This window comes from Toxotes jaculatrix, chromosome 3, assembly GCF_017976425.1.
Source record: "Toxotes jaculatrix isolate fToxJac2 chromosome 3, fToxJac2.pri, whole genome shotgun sequence".
Lineage (NCBI taxonomy): Eukaryota > Metazoa > Chordata > Actinopteri > Toxotidae > Toxotes > Toxotes jaculatrix.
This window is the reverse complement of record NC_054396.1, coordinates 25,109,329-25,130,330: the sequence shown is the minus strand read 5'-3', so window position 1 is coordinate 25,130,330 and position 21,002 is coordinate 25,109,329. Positions and strand designations below refer to the sequence as shown.

General features: G+C 40.7%; 2 protein-coding genes across 3 annotated transcripts; one reads left to right on the top strand and one right to left on the bottom strand.

The window, feature by feature from the left end:
* The first annotated feature begins 778 nt into the window (after positions 1-778).
* lactbl1b (lactamase, beta-like 1b) lies at positions 779-12,305 on the top strand. 2 transcript variants are annotated; one of them, XM_041034542.1, is made up of 7 exons: positions 779-832; positions 2,841-3,012; positions 4,105-4,211; positions 6,877-7,034; positions 9,246-9,493; positions 10,665-10,770; positions 11,327-12,305. In XM_041034542.1, exons 1-7 carry the CDS (start codon positions 779-781, stop codon positions 12,303-12,305), a joined length of 1,824 nt encoding a protein of 607 aa, XP_040890476.1. The 2 variants fall into 2 exon arrangements, with proteins under 2 accessions (XP_040890476.1, XP_040890475.1); XM_041034541.1 differs by having other exon boundaries at positions 779-838.
* Positions 12,306-14,737: 2,432 nt separating this feature from the next.
* Positions 14,738-18,760, bottom strand: nmur3 (neuromedin U receptor 3). Its single transcript, XM_041034452.1, has 2 exons — positions 17,824-18,760; positions 14,738-15,168 (listed from the first exon to the last, which is right to left on the bottom strand). The coding sequence occupies exons 1-2, from the start codon at positions 18,668-18,670 to the stop codon at positions 14,738-14,740; spliced, it is 1,278 nt and encodes a 425-aa protein (XP_040890386.1). The 5' UTR covers positions 18,671-18,760.
* Positions 18,761-21,002: the final 2,242 nt, after the last annotated feature.

The following is a 21,002-nucleotide window of genomic DNA, read 5'->3' as shown; positions in this document are numbered from 1 at the left end:
TTGTCTCTCTTGGGGCCCCTGGCTCACCTGCAACTGAAACACACAACACTGACAAAAGGGTCAGAGCGAGCGAAGGATCAGCAGCTGTCTCATGTCCTTCTCCTCTTCCTTCTGGGCACTGCCAGTAGCAGTACAGTTGATTGTCTCGCAGTGTGATGCCTACACACTGTATGTAGCAGATCTTGGCCTCTTTTTAAACCACTGACACCTTCTACCACTCCAGTGCCTGGCAGTGCCCGATGGCCCACACTGTACAATACAGGGTTGCTGTTGAGACAGCTCTCTATCAGGCCATCATGGATTTTCCTTTCTTACATATAGAATGAAAATAGTATATTTTGAGAGCTGTCACAGAAAGGGAGAGATTGCACATTCTTACTGCCTTTGGTAGCCTAAAAATATTTACTGTGGGACCAGTCTTTCCAGAGGTTGGCACTCTGTTACAGTTTTTGCTTATATGACTGTGAGTCATGCGATTTGTCGGTCCATTATGTCACCATCTTATATGTCAGAGCAATGCAATCTGCTCCAGCAATAAGAAAATGTGCCACAGAAATGTCCTTGGCTGTTGCTGCTCTCGCCTCCTCTTGCTCTAATTCAATATCCGTGGATGTTACATACAGAAAGAAACATTGCTCAGCGCACGGCGGCCTCCTTTTATGACTGTAAATCTGCCACCTTACAGTACGAAAGACAAGCAAAGATGATGAGATTTTGTGCAGAAGCTGTAACTGCTTGTTTTTTTGTGTTTTCATGTAACAGCTGGTGCAGCAGAGCCATGGGCAAGGCAGGGAGTAAAGTCCTGAGAGAGACCTCAGTGGACGGGGTTCAAGCACAGGTAAAATCTCACAGTCACCTCAAAAACATACAAACTGTACGAACTCCTGCCCATGCACACACAGACACGTGCAGGAACTGAGCCGGCAAATACGTGTGTGTGCGTGTCCTGACTCTGGTGAACTGAGACAGCTGCTGTGTTCTACAGCTGTCACAGGTTATGCAACCAGGATCAGCCACAGCTCGCTTTCACACTTAATTTTCCCACACTGCATCATCATACCTACAGTCATGAAAATACATTACCAAGCTTCGGACAAACCATTAATAGCTTATGATTAATCTGACCGAAGGAATGATAATCACTGGACGGATAGAGATTCTATTTATTTCCAAGATTTTTTTTTTCCTTTATATATAAACCACCCACCAGAAGTAGAAAGATCAAATCTTGTGTAAGGTTAAAATTTATTTCATGTTGTGATATTGATAGATATAGTGAGAATCAGTTTTCAGGAAAATAATTTGAGCAACCGTTTATAGATAAAACAACCAGAAGCCTGCCTGCAGCACCCCCAAAGACCTGTAAGATGATTTGTTTTTAATTTACTGTGCACAAGATAAAAATATATCATCTTCAGGGGGATCTGTGGTTTTTAGATAACCCAGTGAATTAAATACCTATAACATCAAGGTACTTTATCAGACTGATGCAAAACACTGTAAATTCAGTCCTGCCATGCATCTTTCCTACTTATAGATTTTGTGTCCCTTCACTCAAAATTGTGTTTTCACTTTGCCTCTCCAGGTCCTCTGTGCAGACTGTAGATCTTATTTGAATTTTAACAAGTGCACATTTTGGAACATCACAACTAGTTTTGAAGTTGTGTCCGATATGCAACTTAAGTGTGTTGTGGAAACTTGAAGCCACCAGTGTACAGAGACTAAAATTAACTTTTCGGTGAAGTAGGAGTCATTGTGCAAACTTTTGAAATGAACAATATTTGCATATTCATACATTCTGGATACTTTTTCCATCCCTACCATATACTGATAAGATAAGCAGGCTTAGTTTAGAAACATTTGCTTATGTTATGTGTTTACATAAAAAAATTAAATAGATTGTCCAGTGTGTCATTATCTGATATTTGAAACTCTCAGATACTACATAAGCCACAAAAATCCTGTGCAGCCTGTATAGCAGCTGCCAGCTGTTAGAGTGAAAGAGTTGGAGCACATCTTATGTTTGGTCACTATCTAAATTCCCTTCAACAAATTGTCTGTCATTCCCTCAAATCAAATTTGTGGCGCCCAAGTGATTCTACTTTTCAGCTCATGCTCTAGCTAAAAGGCGCACCCTATCACCCCCATCTCAGCTTGTTTTGGCTGAGTGGGTGCCATCTTTGTCAGCTCGTGTGACTCAGTGGTGGGCTCCACAAGGCGAAGCTGGACTGAAGTGAATTGATTCACTGGGATTAAGGATTAAGATTTCCCCGGCCGCTTTGGTGGAGTAAATCTGGGGATTATGATGTCAACAGCCTGTGCCCGTTGGAGAGGAAATTGAATTGTGAGGGATGGGAGTGCCGATGGCCCAGAGTTACAGTATAGTCAGTGAGAAATCAGAGCTGGGGGTCCATGTCTGTGCCTTTCTCCTGCTCAGGAAAACCTCCATGGGACACCATTTACTGCCTTTGGGGTATAGGAGTCACTCGCATGGTAGAACTAACTCAGAGTAAATGTCTCGGATGTTGATTGAGTGATAAGAGGATTTCTGTGTCACTGGTAATCCATCCTGCTCTGGCCTGCGAAGCATCAGGTGGTGAGTACCGTTAAGTGCAAGAGAGATCACTTGTGTTGTGAACGAGGTGACAGGGATTTCTGACTTTTTCTTTCACAACTGAAGTCAACAGACAAAATGGAGGAGAAAATGGAGAACATACCGGGTCAGAGGCTGTAAATATGGGAAACTTTCAGAAGTGTACAACACAACAATTTTGCACATTCAGCGCTGACCTACTGTGTGTGTTCTTGCACGTTTGTGTTTGTGTCTGTCTGTATTTAAGCCAACTCCTGCTGTGGCTGCTCCCGCTGCTACCGTTAAATTCAAAGGACTCACAAAAACCAGCAGGATGAAAGTGAAATGGACCCAGCTGGGTTTGGTGTTCTTCCTCGTTCTGTCACTGGTGATGACTGGATGCTTCTTCTGGCAATATCAGCTGCCAAAGGTTCCGCCGGGTAAGGCCAACACACATGGTAACAGGTGGTGCACCATGTTGCATGAGATGTTGTTGCTGCAAACTTTATCTTAGCTTCTCTTGATACTTGATGTTTGTTTTTGTTTTTTTCCAAAGGGCTGAATGAGAATTAGAATTTTTATCAAACCATCTCAGATCACATAGTAATTCAGGTTACTGAAACATGAAGTAATAAATAAATAACCCAATGCTTGTAACTTGGATTTGAGTCAAAACTATTCACTCAAGATGTGAAAATGTAATTGTAATTTAATATTGCCTTATTTAAAATTCTGCTGCTTTTAGACTTTTAAATGGTTGCTGCCTGGTACCATTTTGCCACTGACTGAACTAGACATGTTTGTTTTTGCATCTCTATTTCATTAGGACACAGATCGTCCTGTGTTAACTGTTGTTAAAAAAAATACAACCAAACTCCTGTACTTTCTTTCAGCCAAATTAACCATTTGAATACTGAAACATAACTGTTATCTTGCAGTTACTTTGGACGCTCCTTCTAACCTGATCTGACTGCAAGAAAACCAGAAAAACCTTTATTCTCCAAAATTCTGCCCAGATTTAAAATCTCTGCATGATTGATTCTGTCATTGAGTCAAGGAACATAAGGTGAAATTATTAATGGGAAAAGCACAGCTCCCTGCAGGCTCTGATTCATATTTTCCAATATACACTGACGCATCTTTTCATGTTCCAAAAAAGTCATTTATCATGTATAGAAATCCTTTAGAATGAAAATGTAAATGATGGCCTGAAGCTACAATGAAACATATTGAAATACCCCTGTTCATCCAGAGTTCACAGTGGGACCAGGCAGCATCTCTATTGATCAAAGGGTTGTACATCATGCATCCAGTCAAATTATATCCCGTAAGATCAACAGGGTTCATCGGGAAGCGGAGAGACTTAATGAAGCCCCAATCCAGCCAATTATACTTTATTATGCGGGCTTTTGTACCATCTATACATTATTCTATCAAATATAAAGTGAGAATAACAATAGCCTGTCCCCCTGTGCTACCTCTACTTCTTTCTTTCTTTCTTTCTCTTTTGTCATTTCCTATCCTCCACCCAGATGAAGGGATGGGACGCAATTCCAAATCAGAGATGACATGTCCCCGCTTCCCAGAGCCTCTCCCACTGGAGCATCCCATCCCTAGCCTGAAAGAGGCCCTGGAAAAGGTGAGAGAAGTCATTCGTTGTTCACAGATTTAAGTCTGAGGTAGTATTTCCATCGTGCCCTCTCAAGTCTGAGGAAATTTACAGGCTGACCGTGGTAATCCTTCACACCAAATGCTGTTGCAGTTGACAGAAGGAGATTAAAGACATAGTGGATGAAAAACGGAGGACCTGTCCGAGCAAAGGGTTGTGTTTCTGCTCTCAGGGAGCAGCAGTGTTCCCAGCCGACCAACCAAGGAGACATCAGTACTTTAGCACCTCTAGGGAAATCTGAGGATGCAGAGTAGCGTGTGCACGTTAATAATGAGGACGTTTAGTGGAAAAAATGGATGCTTCAACATTTCATTCATTAATCTAAAGTCGAGCAGAAGTTTGCCAGTTAAATTTCTCTTTGCCTGCTCTGATTAAAGCTTCTTTCATCTGTGCAGCGACCAAACACTTAAAGCCAAACAGATAATGAAAATCAAATATGAACTTTTTGATATTCATTACAGTAAAAGGCTGTCTTGAGAGCAGCTTGAAAATAAATTGAATCTTTCTTCAATTAATTTCAAAGAATAATGCTGTTTTATCTGCACATTTCACTTCCCAAACCAAAGGCCCCGTTTTCACCTAATGAAAACAGGAGTTTATTTTATCAACTGTCCTCATTAAACTAATATCTTTGGCAGAGTGGGACATCAAAGTAATTGCTGTGGGGTCTCATGTTGCAGTTAATAAGGGACGTGAAAATAAAAGCGCACAAAACAAAATAGAAAAATGTTGTGAGAAAGTACAATCGAGCTGTGGTGCTCAACTGATAAATCATTACCTGTAGGTTCATTATAAACAGCGTGAGTGTCAGCACTGGCTGTGCCACACATAATACGAAGTAATTCACTTTGTCCCGCAGTGATGGGAGAGGTTTTCAGAGCCTTTACTTTAGTAAAACCACAATGTAAAAATACTTCATAACAAGTAAAAGTTCTGTTAAATGATACTTAAGTAAAACTACAGAAGTATTATCAGCTAAATGCACGTGAAGCACCAAAATTATAAGTAATTGTTCTGCAGTAAACAGGCTCCTGTGAGTAGTGTTTTATTATATAAGACATTATTAGATTGCTAATACTGATGCACCAGTGTGTAAGCAGATTTTCACTGTGGTACTTGGTCAACATGGAGCTGGTTTTAACTACAGTTTGTACTTCCAAACTGGGGATAGTGCCCCTACAGAAGAATCACAAGACAACTGGGATAATTAATGGGCTATGGAAAAAGAAACAACAAAGTTCTGCCACACAAATTTATATTCATTTATTTTGGTTAAATGTTGGATACTTTTACCGTACTTCTTTTGGCCTCAGAAAAGTAATTTAAATCAAACCATCTGAGAAGGTTAGAAGGGAAATGCTTCACTCACATCTGAAACACTTTGACAAACAGCCCTAATTAGACACTGCTTTTGTCTAATTCAAAAAGATTGGGAACCACTCCTTAAATTTTTAACAATACTTTGTATTTTAGGAGATGTTTTTTATGTAACTACTAGACTACTAATATTTCTGTCCCCAGTGCAGTCCTCTGCTTGCCACCATTTCTGTCCTTGAAACAAAAAAAATCTCTGAAATTGTTCAGACACAGTAAGAGGTATTTTAAAACTCTTACCATTTTTACCTTTCTTGTAACTTCAGGAAATGTCATGGTCTTCACAGTCATCACTCCACATACATTTAAACAAGCAACCTTATGGAAATAAGAAACTCTGAGCAGAAAGCTTGGGTTTGATTGACAGTCAGTCCTCTTGGCGTCTGTCTGGTTTTACATTTGGTTGTCTAATCCTTTGTGCTTCACTGGCAACGTACTCTGTGGAGGGTTAGTTGCCGACATTTGGGCTTGGCTTATCCATTAAATGTCTGCGATGTGTCTCTTGTTTTGATGAATTGAAAATCCTGCATGAGGTGAGAGCACTGAGCAAGAGGAAATACAGCAGCACTGATTGTGCCAGCAGAGAAATGTACAATTTGAGAGGCATTCATCATCAAGCAGTTAAAATAACTGCGGCTCTGATCCGTTGCCTTCTGCAGCCGCTCATCTGAAATGCATAAAATGTGTGTTTAACATGTCGCTCGCAGCCTCAGTTTGCAGACTAAACTCTAAAGGAAAGAAAAGCGAGTGATCTAAATGAACATAATGGCAGAGCTGATGATGGACAGACATATTCATATCTTGTTAAATGAAAAAGCTTCCACTCTACCTCCTCCACTTAAAGAGTGTAAAACCGAGTTCAAACATTTATTAGAAAAATGTCACTTTCATTTTGTAAGATTTTCTCTGGAGTTTTTCTTTACTCGTATTTGAAATCTAACAGTATAATCATTTTCTCTGATTGCTTTCTTAATGTGGCTATTTAACAGTGATGAAGGACTGCAAACAAACTTGATTTGATTTGGCAAATGAATAGCTTATGTACATTTGGGCAAATACACTTTATTGCTTTCTTGCCTTGAGACTGATGAAAAGAACGATCCCACTCTCACATCTATACAGCAGATATGAAGTCAGCAGCCAGTTGGCTTAGCTTGGTATAAAGACTGTCATCCTTTAAAGTTTTTTTTTTTTTTAATTATTATTAAACAGTCTAATTTTTCCAGAGTAAACTCCTCACTTCCTGCTCTGTCTCTTCCAGGTGGATGTTTTGCTTCGGCAGAACATCAACCCCATCAGCCTTCCCGCTCTGTCGGCCATTGTGGTTTTAAACGACACCGTTTTGTGGACCGGCAACTTTGGAAAGAGGAATGGCAGTGACTCTCTCTCAGGACCCCCCAATGAGTACACAATCTACAGGTGAGTCCTGGACTGAAGCCTACGTCACAAATGTCACAGATATCCCCTGTAAGTAAACTATTCATAGGAAATCACAGACCTGAAAATTGAACCGATTCTTTCTGAAGACAAAGGCTAAAATATTGTTTCGAAGCCTTCTTTTTTTTTATCTTATTACTGCCGTGTTTTCACCACAGTATTTACTGTTATCCATTCTCACAAATGGGTTTTTCCTCTATTGATTCTGTTGCTGCAGTCAGAAACAAAAATCACATGTTTTCCTTTGCTGCAGAGGAACCAGCATGTTTTCATTATGGGAGTCATATTATTACATCATCTTGATTCAGTCTAATGGGACCATAAGCACTGGATATAAATATCATTCAGTCAGTGCACATCTGCACAGTAGCTCCTGTCTTTGATGTGTAATTGATGCGGCATGATGGCGAGCCTGTTACCCCTCAAAGTCAGACGACTCCTCTACAAAGGCAAAGTTAACTGCTCAGCGTGTGTCCAGCCCTGGTCTGTGACGAGAGGAGCAACCTACATAAATCCAGTCGGAATCAACAGTTATAGTTATTCACTGCAGGGGCAGATTATTTTGATTAAATTAAATTGAAATAATATAAAACATAAAATGCTTTATTATAAAATTACCAGAATAAGTAATTTATAACCCAAAAAGGGCCTGTGTAAAGATTTACAATACATATAACAAAAAAGAGGGCTCTTAACCTTACCTCTCCAAAGTAAATCACAACATCAGAGCCGTCCCAGAGGACAGTTAAGGGGGTGTATAGGTACTACACCTGTCCTGAGTTGAAGAAGGGGACGGGGCGTTCCTCCAATCACATGAGTGATATTGGCCACAGGGGAGGAGGATCAGCGGCATCTCAGTAACAGGCCAAACACTGATGGGGAACTGCACAACAACTTTTTCCATATACGAAAACAAGATAAGCCACTAACATCTCTGTGAGGCTGTACGCAATCACAGAGGTGCGTTGAGCTAAAGGCTAACATCAGCTTGCTAATATGCTCATAGTGACACTGCTAACATTCAGATGTTTAGCAGATATAATGTACACCATGCTAACCATCTTAGTTTAGCTTGTTAGCATGCTAACATTTGCCATGTAGCACTAAACACAAAGTACAATTGAGGCTGATGGGAATAAAATTAAATGCAACTTACTTTTCGACTGAACTGAACTCCTCAGCCTGTGTTGTTTATGTGCGAAACTGGTGGAATTTACTCTAAATTTGTAACAAAATGTCAGCAGTTAGTTGTGTAACACAGTTTGACCAGAACACACAGGTAACAACCGTCTCAGGCACTTTGTGAACTGTAGCACACATTTAACTCTTGTGAGACGTGAGATTTAAAAGCAGGTGCATAAAGATTTGCAAAGTTCTTTCAAACGTTCTCTAAGTGCTCTGACACACTCACCGCTGCTCCTGAAGTAATTTTATCCACAATTAAACATTTTTTGCCGCAGCTTGCATTTTTTGTTCAGAGCAGGTGGACACAGTCAGTGTTGTGTCTGTGAGCTTTCGGCACCCATCTCTGAAATCAAAGCCCTGCACAGTGTGAGGATTAAATTACAATTTAAAAAAAAAAAAATAGGATGTCTGATTTGAAAGCTTTTTGGCTTACAACCATCTCTGAGAGCTGGAATTGTGTTTGCATATACAGAGGGATTTGAGTGGTTTAAAATTTAATTAACAGAGTGTTTTGCTGTCAGCATGTGCCCATCCATGTCTTTTTGATATCCACATACATGGAGAATAATGGAAATCTTGTTTTGCAAGTGTTTGTCGCACTGTAGGTGTTTACAGATTGCAAGGGCCAGTCTAAGTTTTGGAAGGCAGTATTTCAAGTCAGGAAACAGAGACGACGTACCAAAGAGTAGGCTTCACCTTGCATATACATGGACATGCATATAAATTGGTGCCAAATGCCAAACTTCATACATAAAAGAATTGTGTGCTTAAAACACTTGGAAGGTTTCAAAACTAAAAATGTATTTTCTTCCCTTCTGTCTCTGTTTGGTTTGGTTTGAGTCTAAGAGATATTTTTTTCATTTTGTCTTTAAGTTGCAATTTAGTTTATCCTCTTTGTTCAAGTTAAATCAGTTCTAAGATTTGGCTTAACCTAGTTAGGCTTATTTAAGACAAGGTCATCTTTCTCATCGGTTCACTATAACCTGTAATCTGTTATCTGTGTTTCAGAATTGCCAGCCTATCCAAAATCTTCCCAACGCTGATGCTGTACAGACTGTGGGAGGATGGGAAGATCGGCTCCTTAGACGACCCTCTGGAGAAATATGTGGAGAACTTCACCATCAAAAACCCGCTGGGGAAGACGCGGGACTCGGAGCTGAAATATGTGACAGATGGCCTGATATTTCTGGATAGCGGGGAGGTTCAGATCCGCTCCTCCTCAGTCACCCTGCGCAGGATGGCCAGCCAGCTCTCAGGTACGTAGACGCAGTGGATAATGATGAATTAACTTACCATTTAACAGAACTGAACAGAGAGCCTTGTGACTCACCTTATCGGAGAGCCAACGGCTGTGATATGATGAGATCAGATCAGATAGCCTACTATATGTCCCTTAAGTTTTCAATCTACAGTGTTAGGTAGTAGTAAATGAATCCTCTCTATGAGCCAAATTCAAAAAGTGGTGCTGAAAAACTGTAGATATGTTTTATTTATAATTCTTGTGCTGAATATGGACATGACTACACCCACAGGAGCTGACCTGTTGAAACTTAAGAGTGGAATAAAAGCACTAAAAACAAAAGGGATTTCCATGTCTTACATCACACCAAACTGAAAATCTTTGGGTTTTGGGCTGTTCATCAGACAAAAAAAAAAAAAAAAGCAGCTTGAACACATCACTTTTGTTTGGCCTTAGGAAAAGGCATTTTTTTCCTCTCTTTCTCTGATATAGATCAAATAATGCACCAAGGAATTAGTTGATTAGACATTTAACTCTTGCTGCCATTTAGAGCCACCAACATGCAAAGAGATCTTAGACATCTTTAAAAAAAGATGAAAATCCCAAACATCTGTGAGATTTTCATAAGAAGTTAATGAGACGAACATCCACTGAGGTAGATTACAGAAAAATGAAAAATGAATCTTCTGGTTTATTTTTAGAGGTTCCAGACAGAGATGTAGTAGAGATATTAAACATTTGTACGTCCTGAGCTGTTCAGATTCCTAACATCCTGGAGTTCCACCTATAAACCATATTCACATAGCAAAACAGTTGGTGTGAAACAAGCTCCTGCTTATCTGAATAAAGTTTTAAATTTGTAATATTTAACTCTGTGTAATGGATCAAAATAAAAGATGAGAGAAACGCCTGAGGCCAGAGGAATCATAAATCTTTGAATATCCTATCCTGCCTCAGTTTATCATCGAGGTACCAACATAATAATCCTGTTTGGAGACTTCTGAATTTGTCACGTACAAATGAAGTGTGGTTAAAAGTGCAACAAGACAGCAGATAAAAGGGATAGAGAGAAGAAGAAGGAGGAGGAGGAGGAGAAGTGTCTTGGACACACAAATACAGTTCATCTGTTGTACTTTTTACAAATTTAGTTTTTTTATTTAACACTGTTTTACTGTGGGCTGATCCAGGCCTCCCCAGGAGACTCCGGGCCACAAATCTGCTTTGGAAAGGAAAAACACAGTCTGCGATCAATCTGCTACAGGATGATGTTCTCGTCGCAGACCCAGGCACCAAGTAAGATTCGTTTTACGGGGTTTATTTCATTTTGTTTATATGTATATTGTCATTGTGTACACTGAAAGAGTAAATTGTGTGAAAACGCGTGAATGTCTCTTTTCCTGTCTGTTTATTGTCAAATAGGCAAAACAAATACAGCATTTTAGGCTAAATCTTTGTGTTTATTTCACAGTGTTGCACTGTTAAAAATATTACACTGACCTAAACTCACGTTTATTTCATTCATCATCTGAAAATCTTCAGATTTTGGCAAAACCTGTCAACATTTGAGGCATTGTGGGACTGAATTCTGATGTCTACATCATTTTACTGATGCCTTCGTGACAGCAATATAATTAACTGTCAAAATATGTCAAAATAGTTTTGCACATAACAGCCTGTAAAACCACAACTTGTCATGTTTCACACCTGTTTTTTTAATGGTGCTGGTAGGTGGATTCTGTTCCCTCTGGACACATCCAGGCTAGATGTTTCACTCTGCTTCTTGTCTTTGTGCCAAACTAAGTTAAACAGCTCCTGGCTGTAGCTTCATCGTTAACTTGCTTCCTTCCAGGTGCCACTACAGCAACCTGGCCTTCTCTCTGCTCGCTCATGTGATGGCCGAGCGGGTGGCCGGCGTTGAATACCAGCGGTGGATCACCGACAACATCCTGGACCGGCTGGGGATGGAGGACACCGGCTTCGACATCACCCCTGGGCTGCAGAGCCAAATGGCCGTAGGAGTGTACTCCAATGGAAAGCCAGCCCCGCTCTATGACCTGGGCTGGTACCGGCCTTCAGGTCAGATGTTCTCCACGGCGGCAGACTTGGCCAAACTTGCCATGATGTTGCTGGGTGCTTATCCCCGCAAGCTGCTGGAGCCAGACTCACTGAAGATCATGCTGACCCCACTCTTCAGGTGCGATAAGGACTACTTTGCCAACCGTACTGGGACGCCATGGGAGGTGAACGAGCTGATGGGCTACGAGGTGGTGCGCAAAGACGGTGATCTGGATGGGTACTCTGCCACCTTTTCTCTGGTGCCCAGGCTGAAGCTCGGCCTGGTAGTGCTCATGGCTGGCAGCAGGTCTCAGAACCAAGATGTGGTCACCAAGGCCTACAACTACATCATCCCAGCCATAGAAAAAGCCTTCAGGGAGGCCAAGAAGGTCCTCTCTGCTCCCCCAAACCCAGAACCATACATTGGCTTCTTCACTTACAGCAACATCACCTTCTATGAGATCAAAGCTGGATCAGATGGAGTTCTGATCATGCAGCAGTTTGGGCCTCAGATTGAAGAGCTGATCCCAGAGAAATACAGGACAATAAAGCTCAACTACCTGGTCGACCGGGTATTCAGAGTGGTGTTTGAGAAAGAGTACCCTTGTGTTTTGCAAGTCGGCACAGCCTCGGTGTCCCTGGAAGCCCAAGATGGCCAGCTATTTAACTTCTACACGTTTGACAAGCGAGGTTTGTCCTCTGGTTTTGATGCTCCAGGACTGAATACGTATAATGTGGTCAGAATAGCCCGCAGGCCATCCTTCTCAAGCTGATCTGCTGCAATGCAGTGGCCTAAAGACAAATGGTATGTCCTTGGGGATATGTCTGAGCGACTTTAAACAAAAAGGAGGCTGTGAATATCTGAAAAGGTGGAGTTACTTTGGTGGTCACAGATAGGATTGTGCTCTTGATTTGCAGAGAGCACGATCAGGGACGGTGTTTTGTTCACCCAGCCGTACAATGTCTTGCACAGAAAATGATTTAATTTCTCTTCTGAATGATGTATGTGACTGTCCTCCTCACACTGGTCCTTCATAATGCCTCCTAACCGACCATTCACATTATGGTGATACAGTGCTTGTGTTTTTCCTGCATTCATTTAAACCACTCTGGCTGTTCTGTCCTTGAGTTTTCATGAGTGAGAACAGCGGAAGACTGACTCACCACAAACATTTGTTGCGGTCATGTACATGAATATGTACATGCGTTTCATTTTCAGTTCTTGGACCATGATTGCAGTTCCACGAAATTGTCATCTCTTCCATTAGTGAAGAAAAAAAAAATAAAGATTTAATTTCCTTCATGGTACTGATCTTGTGGCAGGTAAAATCAGGACATTTACATGGCAGATGTGAATATTAATGGCATTCAATTAAATAGGGATGTTGCCATGGGTATGGAACCTCTGATTTAATATCAACAATCACACACTTACATGTGACTAAAATGCAAACTGTTTTGGCTTCCCAATAAGCAGCGATTAAGGACATGGAGGCTTTTGGTTGCCTGTCTGACACTCTTCTGTGTAATCCCTGAGAATGGACTTACAGTTCATCCCGGCCTCTAACACCCATATGAATAATACACTGCCCTGACTGCTGCAGGAAAATAACAGGTTCAAATGTACAAAAATAACCATCAGAAGGCAAAGGATGATGTTTTACCTTTTATAATAGATTGACTGTCTGGGGGATGTGATGGAAATGGAATCGGGATTGAAAATGTTGCTTGGTTTTGAAGCATCAGGTGCAAAGAGTGAAATCGAAGGAATGCGAATGCAGTCCTTCCAAAAAAATAAAATAAAATAAATCTGCTGTACCCACTTTATCCGGCTATGGGTGAAAAACTGAAACTGGCCTTCGAGCTATGCAATCCAGTGTTGTCACAGCCCACAGAATAAAGCTTGTTCTGATTAATTGTGGGAAGGAAATCACTTGGGTTGTGCAGTACTGTAAGCCACACTGGAACAAAACTGTACCAACATTTAAAAAAAAAAAAAAAAGTGCTGATTCTCTGCTACTGTTGAGGCTTGTTATTTTAGGTAAGATGTCACATGAGTGTTATGCAGCCTTCAGAAAAGCAGCAATCGCACAATGCAATCACACTGATGAATAGATTTCGTTGTCAAAGTAACAACCATAAGAAGTAACCACACATTAACAGAGGTAAGAAAAACAAATAATAACAGCTATGTGCGGATAACTCAGACATTTATTTGTGTAGCTTTTAAATTAGGCATTGCACAATAGCCATAATCACTTTTCATATCTGCAATCACAGTGAACAAGAGCTTACCAATCAATCAAATCATGTACATGATGGCTGGCCGTTCAACGAGAGACAAAACAAGATTAGGGAAAGCTCACAGTAAAGCATTACATTCTTTGTTTACAAGTTCCACTGAAACACGGAGAACAATTTGACCTGTTTTCTCTGCCTGGAAACACATCGATTTGCAAAAAAAGAACAAGATAAATCAAGAACTTGATTGTCCCACATTTTTCACTGGGTTCACCCTATAAGGCATTCAGCAGTAACAGTATAAGACAGCAGGTGGAATACACAGGCACTGTTGAACAATATAAAATAACAAAGAAACCAAGTCGGATAAAAGAATACGTACAAGCTCTTCAATAACGTTTAATATGTTTAAAATCCAACAATTTGAGAAACACACATGTGCTTTCTTGGCGAGAGTTAGATGAGAGCATCACCACCACCGCCACATCTGTACAGTAAATCTGAAACAGGAACTAGCAGAACGTTAGCTTAGCATAAAGACTGAAAACAGGGGAACAGTCAGCCAGGTTCTGTCCGAGGCTGAAAAAAACTATGCACCAAACAGCAAGTTGCAGTTTTACAGATGGTTATGTGCTGCATTGTTTCTTGGCCCTGTAGACGTGTCATTGTTAAACTTCTTGGGTTTATTTACGAATCGAATAAAGGAGATAACGTGTTGATTAGAGAGCATTAGACCTGATGCGAGGTGGCTTTGGACAGAGCCAGGCAAGCTGTTTCCCCCTATTTCCAGCTTAGCTGCTGGCTCTAGCTTCATTCTGCATGGACAAATATTAGAGTTACCATCTTCTCATCTAACTCTCGACAAGAAAGTAATTAAGGTTATTTCACAAAATGTGAAACCACTCCCGTAAAGTGATCCTGGATATGCTAAGCTGCTTGATAGCTTATTCAAATCAAATCTCAGTTAGAACGCAGAGGTCTTGCAGGCTGTGTCTTTACATGCACATGTGAGGATTGAGGTGTCCGTGCTCAGTGTCATATTAGGAGACAGCAAAGGGATGAAAGCATTAGAGTCCTTACCGTCAGCCTGAGCTCTGGTACTTGAGACAGAAGGGTCCAGTAGGATTTTAGGGAAGGGCGGCGAGCCTCTCACAGAGCTGTTGTCCTCGGCCTGGGAGCACACGAGTTCTCGGAAACACTCCCGGAACCGTGTGGAGAGCAGGCTGTAGATGATAGGATTTACCGCAGAGCTGAGGTAGAAGAGGACACCTGACAGGATGTGGACATACTGATAAATATTGTGCATCAAGTCGGTCCACTGGCTGATGGAACTCCACAGGAGCCGCTCGATGTGGAAGGGCGCCCAGCAGACTCCAAACACAGCCACCACGATCGCTAGAGGATCAGAGCGGAGAGAAAGCAGGCTGTTTAAAAAGGTTGTTACAGGTTCAAAGATTTTATTTCTTACTGATGACACTTTTTTTTTCTTTTTCTAGGAAGATCAAATGAGACAGAGTCAGAAAAGCAAAGACAGGGTGTAACATGCTGAACAACATCACCCCACATTGGACATGTGAGGATCCAGACCAGACCAAATTATCGAATATTTCACAAAAAGATCAGAGAAAAGTTCAGAGCATAACTTTTGTTTTTTCCTCCTTCCAACCCCATTAATCATCTCATGACCTGGTAGATTTATCTTGTCACTCTTAGGAGGAGCTTGTCCTCCAGGTTGGGACCAACTAAAATAAACTATCTCGCTGAATATACAGTAGTACGGTTTTTTTAAAGAGAATCTTGAAAAATGGAAATTCAGTGTGCCATCATCCTGTAATTATCAATTTTGCTCAGCAAATGTTGCATATTATCACTTTAACTGCCACAATATACGACCCCAAAGTTCCCAAACATAATTTAAAAGCCTGTTTCAGATGACGTGTGCAAGGTTTAGTCATGTACACTTAAACAAGCGGAAATAATATTGACCCATTATATTTCTGTCAAATGGCCTACAAGATAAAACTGAACACGAAGTCAGGCAAGTGCAAAAAGTCTTAAAAACTTTAGTATTAAGGTCATCTCATTGATAATCATTTGTAAATGTGTCACTGATCAGGAGGGGACGCCCAACATCATTTGGCGGTGGAGCACTCTTGTGTCCCTCTCCTAATAATCCATGAGTAATGCTCTCAGGATGCTCTCAGTGAAGGAGACGCAGGCTGTTTATGATGGCGGACATTTTGCACATGGTTTCTCTTTTCCCACGTCTGTGAGATTTGTTTGTCTAATCCCTTAACAGTTTTTTTTTTCCCTTAAGTGAAGATTAAAGGTCGGGAAAATCATCTTGTTCCACACTCTATCACATTGAGATGCTGTATCATCTTGTTCCAGCTCTTCATTGAAGTTATGTGATGTTTACTCTGAGTGAAATACTCAAACCCATGAGTCCATGTTTTTTTATGGCTGCACCATAAATGCACCACACATCAAATATAAACATTCTAGAAATTTTTAGCATAACTTTCTTCCTATTTAAGCCCAACACATTTGAACTGTGGGTTTGATTAATGTTGTTGACTGCGTGAGTTTATATTAACTGAACCATCTTCAAATCTTAAAGCTGCTATAATCAATATTTTAATATTAAAAATGGATCAGATACTACATGTACCGTATGTGTACATCACTAATAATGACAAACCTCCAGAGAATTATAGAATTATCACCCTGCAGCTCCCCACAGCTCTGTGGAGAGTTTTAAAGTCATTTCAGCATATTGTCTTTTGAATTTTACAGCCCCCTTAACTGCTTTTGTTCACTCTAACCGCTCTCATGAGTGTTGTTTTTCTAGATACACCAGGCAGCTGTTTTAAGCAAAAAAAAACAAAGCTCTAAAACTCCACTGTGCACTAACTGCCTCGCACCAAACGGCAGGCGGACACAGTCGGTGACTGTCTGGTGGTGAGCACGGTGGAGCATTTAGCATCTAAAAAGGCCAATGTTTTGTTCAGGAATTAGTGGAGATAAGACCAGAGGTGGAAGAAGAAGGAATACTGGACTGACATTCATCACAAAATGACACCAAATGAATGCTAATGTTTCTCTGCGTCTGCTGCATATGTAAATAAGCACCTGTTTGCTAACAGTCAATATATCAACTTCAGAAGGAGCCAAAAAAAATCACTAGATGCAGGCTGAAGTATTTCTCCACCATATAACATGATATTTGTTGTACTATATATTCTGAAAAATCCTTATTTGTTCTTTCTTACCTAATATATGTTACTAAATATGCAACATTGAGATAAAAAATAAATAAAATAAAAATCATGATTAGGAGGATGGCTGAGGTAGACCGTGAACTGTGGGTAATCAAATGAGATCAACAACAGCATCTCCACGGCAACACAAGCAAACGACCCAACACTGTTGTTTGTCTGCCTCCACAATCTGAATGTTATATTCTTAATTTCTCCCTCTTTCATGATAAACAAATTTACCTGGCCTCACCTTTTCTCCAAGAGAGCACTTAAAACTAATGAGATGAGCACAGACGAAAACCTCTCACTTGAAGATACCAGGATCACTTTAACCCTGAGAGGCAACGCTGTGTTTGTGTTGGATTCCATCACTCACCGGAAATAAGAAGCCAACTGAGAAAAACGGTGCCTTTAAGATGGATCCCACTTGAATCCTGTACCAGCTATTTTGCGAGTTGTTGTTATTGGGTGATGGATTTGAACAAATCAATTATCTATAAAAAGCAGCAGATGGTCCATGTGCTCTAAGAACTGTACTAACATTGTACGTGAAATCTCATTCAAGCCCCAAAGCTTAGGTGATGAGAAATGATAGGATCCCTTTCAGAATACAAATGGTCTACACAAAGAATTGACAATCCTGTGTCATTATATGTGCTGTAGTTTCCTCTTTGGGAACATGTCTTGGCATTGATAGCACAGATTAAATGGGATCTGCTTTCAAATCATAGCAGCCTGTCATGGCAATGCATGCTTTGGGAAGAAAGAAAGAAAAAAAAAAAAAACTCACTGAGCATCTTGATGACCTGTCTCCTGCGCCCATTCTCCACGCTGATCTGCCTTCGAGTGTTGCTGCTACAGTTCTTTCCCAAGTTCCCGTTGGGCTGCCGGGTTTCTCGGCCCAAATGAAGACCCATCACCAGGTAGAGCATGCTAATCACCATCATGGGTACAAAGTAGAAGCACACAGTGGTGATCTGCATGACCATGTTATAGATCCACAGGGGCTTCAGCACAGTGCATATGGCCGACTCCTCCATTCTCTCTGGCAGGTAGAAGATGCCGTGTAGTGAGGTGTTGGGGATGGCACAGATCATCGACACCACCCACACGATGGTGATGACCTGCTTGGCATGCTGATTAGTCGACAAGTATCGTGTTTTGAGCGGATGCACCACGGCAATGTACCTCTCCACGCTCAGTGCTGTCACGTTGAGGATTGAGGCAAAGCAGACGGTCTCAAAGAGGAAGGTCTTGAAGTAGCAGCCGCCCTCGCCGAAGGGGAACGGGTAGTTCTGCCACAGGTCGTAAATCTCCAGGGGCATCCCGAACAAAAGCACAAGGAGGTCGGACACAGCCAGGCTTAACAGGTAGAGGTTGGTGGGGTTACGCATCTTCTTGTGTTTTGCTATCACTGCACACGTGAGCAGATTTCCAGACAAGCCAATGAGGAAGATGAGAAGGTACACGCTGGTCACCGGGAGGAAGAAGGGAGATCGTTTTGGACCCAGGATTTCAAAGAGGTTAACCTCAGGGAATTGGTCGTTGGTGTAATTCCCAGTGCCGTTTTGTGGCACGCTGGCATTGAGGAACAGTTTGGATACGTTTGAAGGGGAACCCTGCAAAGAGAGCTCCATTTCAGAGAGAAAAGCTGGAGAATCAACAGGAGATGTCAACACATCCTGTGCTGATATCTGGGTTCGTTCAACACCGGGGACCCGCTACAAACAGAAAAACAAAAAGTGCCATCAGAGGATGAGTTTTATTTGATTAACGGCGATGTCATGATGCCTGCTGGGGTCAAACTTCAGCCTAACATTTTGTTTCATAAAAACTTTTCACTAGCGATTAATCTGCAGATTATTTTCTTGATTAATCAGTTCATTGTTTTGCCTATGAAATGTCAAAAAAAAAAAAAAAAAAAAGCCCATTATGGTTTCACAGAATCCAAGGTGGCGTCTTCAAATTCTTTGATTGATCCAATCACCAGCAGAAAACCCAGAGGTTTTCGCTTTAAAATCATATATGACTACGAAAAGCATTAAATCTTCATTCATCTTCAAACTGAAAAAACAAAAAAACAAAAACAGAATGTTTCACTGAAAAGAACATCAAAATGCAATGTTGATTAATTTTATGTCCGTCCATCAATCTACTAATTGTTTCCACTCTACACTTCACCACTCAGAGAGCAGCTGAAATTTGGCATCCGAACCATTTAAAACCACAACAGACGCTTCATTATTCAGGGCAATAAGCACCAGCAGGCAGAACAGGAGACAAACATTTTCAGAAGAAAATCATATTTACCTGATAATATCAGGAAACCCCCCCGGTGCAGAATGCATTACAATCAAAACACACTTTGGATGTGTTTAGCATGTAGAGCATACACAGATGTATTTATCCATACTTTGGTTAAAGGAGAATCATTTTCACTTTTTGGAAAATAAACTATCCTCTGCAGACATTCACACCTCGCAGCACATAATCAAAATATAAACTGCAGCGATAATGAAACCTGATTTTAGCTCCAGAACATCACTGACTCCTGATGACAAAAGACATATTCTGCTGGTCATAGATGATGAAGAAACAGTTTAGTGAAAATTCGCCCTGTGGATTGAAAAATATTGCTTTTACTGCCACACAGCAGGGCTCCAATGGTTCTCATCAACTGGTGAGTGTTGAGGATAATTGGCATTACACACACTGCGCTGATAGATGCTAATGACTTCTCCTGGAAGGTTAATTATGTTGCCACATCTCATGCATGTGCCCTGCAAATCCAAGGTTATATGACTAACACGGTGTGAGCTGAATTGTTGGAATTAACCTTAAACACTGTTCAACATAATGACATTACTTGTACGTGAAATGTTTTATATCTTTTTATTATTTTGAGAAAATTTACGTTGATGAAAGCAGTTGTGCTTTTTCAAATACTTAGAGGCATCAGTCAGAAAGCAAATAAAAATGTAAATACAACGAGTGTTTTAAACTTGATAAAACATACTACATTAATGGCCTGTAACTTTTTTAAATATAGCCTATATTTGCAGTAGAATTAAATTGAATCCTCACCTTGACGCTGCTTTTCGGATAGCCGCTTGCTGAGGCGCGCTCTCTGTGCGGTCATGGTTGGAAATGGGGAAACAAACAGCGCAAATGAGGCAAATAAAGAATTATCAGTTTGCAACGCGAAGGCTGATGGATGCGCCAAAGGTCGCTGCAGAGACGAAGAAACAGAAGAGGGGACCACAGGGGAGGATCGTCAGCGCGCTGCAGCCGTGTCCCCTTCAGACACAGATTAAACTGGTGAGATGTAAAGAAGAAGAGGAGAGAGAGAGAGAGAGAGAGAGAGAAGAGAGAGAGAGAGGGAGCTCATGAGATCATGGATTTTGCCTAATTTATGTCGGAGGGCTTGAATAAAAATTTCATTCACACACAAAAAGAAAGAAAAAACACAAAGAACAGGTAAAAGAAAAATACTGAAGTCATATTACACACATGAAATGATGCAGCCAATTAAACTCTAATTAGATTTCTCTGCAGGAACACTGTAACTCTGTAGGGGTTTGTTTGTTTGTTTTGTTTTGTTTTGTTTTGTTTTGTTTTGTTTTGTTTGTTTATTTGTTTGTTTTGTTTCATGATGAAATACTGTTGCGTGGAAAACATTAGCGACTGTAAAGAAATTATTCAGGGGTGATGGGAAGTCAGTTTTGATGGAGCAAAAGTAGTCTGTGTTTTTCTTGGACTAACCTTCTGTGGGGTCCTTGTGGTGCTGACTGTCCTGCATGTTTGCTGTGTGGCAATTAGATTAAACACACTTTAAAATAAGAATAAGCAGTTTATAAACAGAAAACTGAAATAATGAAAGTATTGAAAGAAAGATTTTTTCACATATATCTGTATTCCCCAACCTGATTTATATAGAATGATAAGTTCAAGTTATTCTAAGTTGGTCTT